Raw genomic sequence first — 7,526 nt, forward strand, 5'->3', positions numbered from 1 at the left:
CCAACCTTTTCTCACGATGCTAGTCGAAGCTCCTTTCGCCGACGTGGCTACTCCTATGGAAGCTTATGAATAGATGATTTCTAACACTCAACATTTCCTCAATGTAACTTGCTTTGACTTTCTTTTAGTTGGACTTTCCAGGCTAACAATTACACACTCCAAGGCCTTCGTGAGTGAGCCACCCATTTTGCTCAAAATGTGTCCAGAGATGCATTTCAGTAATTACCTTTATTTCAAAACTCAGTGTTTGAAGGTCAGTGAGTTTTATGGAGATGCATCCCCAGACGATTTTTAAATAAAATAACTTGCGTTAGACCCTTCCCTCTTCCTTTTTCATTTGCTACACTTTCACAAACCCTTCAAAGAGCTCGTGACAAAGATTCAAGTGCAACATTTTCAAGCTTCAACACTACTTCTACCTCATTGCAATCAATTCCAAGACATTCCATTCACTTTATTCAAGCTTTTGCACAACAACTCTCAATCAGTAAGCTTATCATTTCCTTTCTATATTTGAGTTGAGATGCATGTATTAGGTAAAATAGGTTATTTAAAATGTATTAGGTTGCATTTTTATTCAAAATAGGTAGTTGTATAGACATGCATTCAAATTTGTTAGTGTTTAAGGAATCATTGGGGATTTTCTAAATTTTTGGCAATCACACATTTTTACAGAGATGCATCTCCGAATTTTACTTGCCTTGATTATGATATGATTTCTAGTATGTATAATAGGAACAATGAGTGAGAACCAGGAAAAATTGAGGCATAGTCGTGTATCCCAATATGTGTTTGTTCATATGGAGAAGGTAGTGTGCTCGAGGTCATGATTTGGCCCTAGTTTCTTTGTCGCAGAAGTGTCGACTTCACATAGTCGCATGTCTCAGACTTCACAAGGTCAAAGTACGACCTCTCGGGAGCACATGTCTCCTTCCGACCTTCCAACTTATAAAGCTTGTCAGGAGGAACCTCATCAGAAAGAACCTGCTTTTCCAGATAGTTATCCAGGAGGCCCCTATTGCACCTCCTTACTTTATCTCTATGCAGAACACGTTGTTGGGCATGTGTGGGTAGGAGAAGTATATATATATATATATTTACTTTTATGTTATATCTGTTTCATACTAATTGAGTTACGACTGATGTTGATAGATTTATTTTTACAGGAGCGTGAAACGAAAAATCTATAAACCATGCTAGGAAAATTTTGCACTTGGAACATAATGAAGACGCATGGTTCAAGATATAGTTCATAACTCTGGGCTGACAAGTTTATATGCTACTGGGTATAAGACCATTAACCATTTTATGTTAGCGGATTTTGTAAAAAGATGACACAAAGAGATATTATATTTCCACATCCATCATAGTGAGATGTCCATCACAATTAATGATGTCTCATGTCTTTTACATATTCTGATTAGGGGAAGCTTACTAAACCATTCTTAGATCAACAGATCCAAGACACTTGAAATGATGGTGAACTATTTGAGAGCTAACCCAAGTAAGGCCTAAATAGAGCTTGATGCACTGAAAGACACTCATGTATGATATTCATACTTGGCGAAACTGTAAAAATGCCACCTGGCTGCGAAAGTTGAGGCCAGAGGTGATAATGATAAGGTTTTGTTCCACGGGCAATTGCATTGAGGTCATACTTCATATAATTGGTTGACATGACAATCTTTGTGGACAAAAGTACAACATACATTAATGTAGTCTACCTAACATACTTCATCAATTTAGAGCGGATACACGAGTACAACTGGGGGCTCCATGTTTGGTTTATCTATACTTCAAACTAGGTGAAGTTTGTATTCGGAAGATAAGATAAATTTTAGGAAGTTGCACGCTGTTTACGATTATATATTAGCAACCTTTATTGTTATTAATATTTTCATAACACTTGTGTTACACTTGTTGCTAATATTTTATCTAAACCTTTTTTAGGCGTGGATCATCTCTCACTTTGCTCGCATATCCAGCTGGGAACCTAATAATAACTACATTGAGGATTGACCACGTGCTTGTGCCTTTACTTCGTTTAAAAGGAATCAGGCGATACAGGTGTTTAAGGTGTTTATTGACTGCTTTGTAGCAGATGACTCATGCTTCTGCCTGTACGAAGGGCGCAGTCACACATGTCCCTTGGACGACATAACCTTCTACTTTGGATGGTTGGCTTGTGGGTCGCGCCAGATGTATCTATATCTTCCTGAGCGGGTCATGCACCAGTTCAAGTTTTTTCAAATTATTCCCCCTTTATGTCTGCTCCTCCGATAGTCCGCCATAGAGATCTTGATGCCATACTTGATAATTTATGTAATCATCTAATATCAGATGATGCACGCGGTGTGCCAGCTGGTGATCTATAGGCTGCTGGACACGACTACATCCAATGGTTGTATCGCGTGCCACATCCTTACATGAGACCAGATGCCGCGGGAGCACCACTTAGATCATCTCATCAAGAGATATTGAAGAGGAGCAAACTAGGGATAACCACGTCCATGATCTATTGTTGGTCTGTCAGCGTATTGCTACGAATGCGAGAGATGCCATAGAAAAAGGAGATTTTGAGGAAGACAGTTTTGGTATGGGCACTGTACATGCCATCTTAGTCGAGATACGGAATGTCTTACACTATAAGCGGCAGAGGAGAAACAAGGCGATTAAATATACAAAATAGTTTATTTGTATTTGTATTTTAGTAACAGTTGTATTTTCTAAACAAATTACGTGTTGTGATAACGTTTTCGATTAATTCATTAATGTTTGAATTTATATTTTTGTTTGATTTTATATGTGGCATGCTTGAATTACATTAGTATAATTCGCATACTATATACTTAGTATAAATGACCTAAAAATATTAATTTGGGACACTTGTTGCCATGACAAAAATTTGCAAATGCTTGAATATTGCAAATGCTTTCGAAGATACATTTAAACAATCACTCTAAAAAAATTACGGAGTTGCATCTCCGGAGTAACTCCTAAAAGCATTTGGGGTGGATGATTCACCTGTGAAGCTGAAACACAAAGTATTTTTAAAGATTAATCCGAGAATGCATCTTTATAATTTTTTGGTGATTTCGTATATGTATCTTCATACAATTTATTTAATAAATATGGAATGGATGACTCACTTATGAATTACTTTGTGCATTTAAAATAGTTCAAAGATAAATATATGAAAATGACAAATTCAAGTTTTTAGTGTGCTCACCATCCATTCGTAGAATGGACCATTGGTTTGTTTTGGATCTCGGATCGCAAGTCCACATCCACGACCAACCCTCCGTTTCTTATAGAACCGGTGTTATTCGGGGTAGGACATAACAAACAATCATTGTGTAATCTTAAAATATTATCAAATCATGTTAGGTTCATTCCGTGTTGCATAATTACATGTCAGGTTCAGAGTACAATAACAACACAAGTACGTCTTTGCTCACGTTAAGTCGACGAGAACTACTAGTATACTTCTAGCTGCCAACAACACACGCGTGTAAAATACTTGGCACGTGCAAAGTGGTTCATCATCCACATCCAATTTTAGAGAGAGGCTTTCAACATGGGTTGGAGAGGAATATTGGGTTTCGAATATGGCATAGTTCAGGCACCATTAGGTCCTGATATCTCTGGTCCTCAACTTGTTGCTGCTGTTGCCAATGCTGGTGCTCTTGGCCTACTCAGAGCTCCTGATTGGGTAATTTCCTTATCATTTCAACACTCTGATTTTGCAGTATTATAAATGATTGAGTTTTATGTTCTATCAGGAATCCCCGGATTACTTGAGGGAGCTCATAAAAAAAACCAGGACATTAACTGATAAACCCTTTGGGGTTGGTTTGGTTCTAGCTTTTCCTCATGAGGAGAATTTAAAGGCTATTCTTGATGAAAAAGTTGCAGTCTTGCAAACTTATTGGGGTGATTGTACACCTGAATTGGTTGCCAAGGTTCATTCAGCTGGGGTTAAAATTGTTCCACAAGTCAGTTTTTTCTTATGCCACCCCATTTCTAATTTTAGTTTTTCTTTAGGTTATGTTGCATATTTAGAGGTTATTTTTTACTCTGTTTGGGACCGGATTTGTTAATTGTGTTGTGATTTTGTTATAGGTTGGGAGTGTTGAAAGCGCAAAACTGGCAATTGATGCAGGTGTGGATGGAATCATCGTACAAGGACGTGAGGCTGGTGGTCATGTTATTGGTCAGGTATGCATGTCTGTCATGGTTTTGATGCATGCCTAGGTTTTGATGTCTGCACATGTTGTTAAGTATAAATCCCTAAATCACTTATACTGAGATAAACATTGTACACGACACTAGGCCCGTCTTTGAGAGTGTGCAAGGTGGGCTATCGCACGCACGAGGCCCAAAATTTGTCACAGCTAAACACGGATTAAAGAGGGCCTCATAAAATATTGTCACAGTTAAGTCTTGGTTAATTAAGACCTCTATTTGTTTTGTTATGAACTGCGGCTAGGCTAACCTACATAGAACCTCCAAAAACTTGAGACGACTTTGCACGACACTAACACCGACACATGGGCACTGATTTTAACTAGAAAAGATAAAAAAATATTGAATGTAAGCACATGTATTGATGCGGCATGAGTAGGGCTGTATTTGGTCCATAGGATCCGAGAACCGGACCGGAAACCGGACCGGTGGAACCGGTCCATTGGACCGACCAAATGTTATTCGGTCCGGGAATGGGTAATTTTTTTATCCGATGCCAAAATTGGATACTATATTGGATACTTATTGGATACTTTTGTTGGATATCCGAAGTAATGGTCCGGTTTCGGTCCAAAAAATTGATCCATCACTGTTTCGGTCCGGTCCGAATTTACCCGATACTATTTCGGTCCGGCTCTCGGGATAGCAAATACCCGGACCGAACCGGACCGAAAACAGCCCTACGCATGAGTGTTGGACATTCTGGCACATTTTTAACTTGTAAGGATAATGCTACATAAGTACATATAGCGATCTTAGTTTTGATAAATAAGAATAGCTGTTAATTTATTGCGTCAATTCAAGCACAAGATGGTAGAAAAATTGCTGATATTTTGTTATTCATTACTTTCTAGTGGTTTTTACTATTCTTAGTAATGTTGTTAATGACTTACACAATACCTACAGCTTGCTTGACTACAACATATGTTTTCAGATTATAGTATTCACTGCCTATTTTTTGAGGAAGTTGTGAATTAAAAAGCAAAACTTCATCTTTGATGCTTTTCTGTCATAAATTACGAGTTTAGGATTCAATGCCTATTTTTTCCCCATACCTATAGTGAAAAAAAACTCCGGTTACAATTATTTTTGAAATGAGGCCTGTTACAATTACAATTTCTGCAAGCTAATGATAACAAATGGTAGTATTCCTCCCTTATTTTATTGCAGGATAGTTTAATTTCATTGGTACCGAGGGTGGTCGATCTTGTTGGCGACCGTGATATACCTGTTATCGCAGCTGGAGCAATTGTAGATGCTCGTGGTTATGTCGCTGCTTTAGCACTTGGTGCTCAAGGTGTCTGTCTAGGCACTAGGTATTGAAATTAAGATTGGATTCACTTGATTGAGACCATATCTAGAGAAACTCAATTTGAATTGGACTTGTTTATATCACTAATGTTCATGCAAATGGTCTTGTTTCCAGGTTTCTCGCAACTGAGGAAAGCTATGCTCATCCTATATACAAAAGAAAGTTAATTGAACTCAATGAAACTGAGTACACAGGCGTATTTGGCAGGGCAAGATGGCCCGACGCACCTCATCGTGTCCTGCAGACACCCTTCTTCAAGGAGTGGAAATCCCTTCCAGCCCATGAAAATGAAGCAAACCAATCTGTCATTGGCCATTCAACAATTCACGGCGTGGTACAGTTTCAGTTTGCATTTCTTTAACTAATGAAACCATCTTTGTAGCCTACTGTATTTGATTATACTGTGGTCGTCCTCCAGGAGAAAGACATACGTCGTTTTGCCGGTACAGTCCCAAATATGACAACTACAGGAGATCTCGAGAGTATGTGTATGTATGCTGGTGAAGGTGTTGGTCTCATCAAGGAAATTTTGCATGCTAGTGAAGTGATAAAAAGACTAGTTGAAGGGGCTCAACTCATAATTCAGCAAAACTTCGAGTAGATTGTTAAATTTCAAATGAAATTAGCTCACATTTCAAGTAGCTTGGTCAAATCCTTATATGCATTCATCCTATATGCACTTCAGAAGAAAACATAGAAATGTGAAAACAAGATTAAAAACTAATAAAAATGGTACAATAAGTTCATGTAGCATTCATAAATAGTCTGAAATTGAACCATGTAAACTACAATCTATTTTGATCTAGATTATCTCACAACACCATAATCTTTATGTCCAAATGATGTAGGAGGATTGTGCATATCAAAGAAGAAATCGCACGTCGGAAAGCATTTTAATATTTAAGCAATATTTAAGCAATTTTAGTTTTAATATTTAAGCAATTTCTATTTTATTTTGTTTTGGATTAAAGACCCATAAGGCCCAATAGGGTTTATTTGTTTTCTGTATTTAAAGACCTTTGGCATGGCCATAAGGATTATCTCTTTTATTATAATAGAATCCAAAGTTTTCTTTATTCCTGGTGGACTCTAGAGCTTATCTATAGGGTTTGCGCTTGCAACTCTGTTTTCATTCAAGGTTTAGCGCTTGCTATTCCTTTGGGCGGCTTCCGACTGCGTCAGTTGGTATCAGAGCAGGTTTTCTCCCGTTCTTTTTGTAGCTTGACAACTATGGCGGATCAACCGGTGACCAAAGCAGATCTTGAGGGAATTACCACGGCTTTTACCGCGACTCTAACTGCTTTGACTGAACAGATGACGAATTTAGCAAATCTACAGAACAACCATGACTATCGAGTGAAGGCTGATATTCCATTGTTCTACGGAACTATGGGAGTGGAGGAGTTTCTTGATTGGCAGATCGACGTCGACATATTCTTCGACGTTATGGGTGTCCCTGAGAACAAGCAAGTCAAGATGGTTGCGATCAGGCTTAAAAGTACTGCAACTGTCTGGTGGGATAAACTTGTTGTTCAAAGGTAGAGACAAAGAAAAGGGCCAGTCAGAACTTGGAGAAGAATGAAACAATTGATGTTGGAGCGGTTTTTACCGGAGGATTATGAGCAGATTCTTCATAAGATGTACATCGAGTGTGTTCAGGGCAAGAGAACCGTGACTGTATACACAACTGAGTTCCTGCGGTTTTCTGAGCGCAATGAATTGGGATAATCAGAAAGCCAGAAAGTGGCTCGATACATCAGTGGCCTAAAGGGATCCTTGCAGGAGAAGATGGGTTTACAGACTGTATGGACTGTAGCTGAAGCATCCAGTTTGGCTCTGAAGGCAGAATTGATGGAGAAATCCCCTCGAAATTTCTTGTCTATTGAGAGGTATTCACCCCAAAGTAACTGTGAATCAACAGGTGACAAGGAAAAGAATGCAACACCCTGGGATTCCAATCTTGAGAATA

General features: G+C 38.5%; 1 protein-coding gene across 1 annotated transcript; it reads left to right on the top strand.

The window, feature by feature from the left end:
* Positions 1 to 3,304: 3,304 nt before the first annotated feature.
* On the top strand, positions 3,305 to 6,490 carry LOC131661911 (uncharacterized). Its single transcript, XM_058931571.1, has 6 exons — positions 3,305 to 3,712; positions 3,783 to 3,995; positions 4,123 to 4,218; positions 5,416 to 5,561; positions 5,672 to 5,891; positions 5,976 to 6,490. The coding sequence occupies exons 1-6, from the start codon at positions 3,578 to 3,580 to the stop codon at positions 6,156 to 6,158; spliced, it is 993 nt and encodes a 330-aa protein (XP_058787554.1). The 5' UTR covers positions 3,305 to 3,577; the 3' UTR covers positions 6,159 to 6,490.
* Positions 6,491 to 7,526: the final 1,036 nt, after the last annotated feature.

This window comes from Vicia villosa, linkage group LG3 (assembly GCF_029867415.1).
Source record: "Vicia villosa cultivar HV-30 ecotype Madison, WI linkage group LG3, Vvil1.0, whole genome shotgun sequence".
Taxonomy (NCBI): domain Eukaryota; kingdom Viridiplantae; phylum Streptophyta; class Magnoliopsida; order Fabales; family Fabaceae; genus Vicia; species Vicia villosa.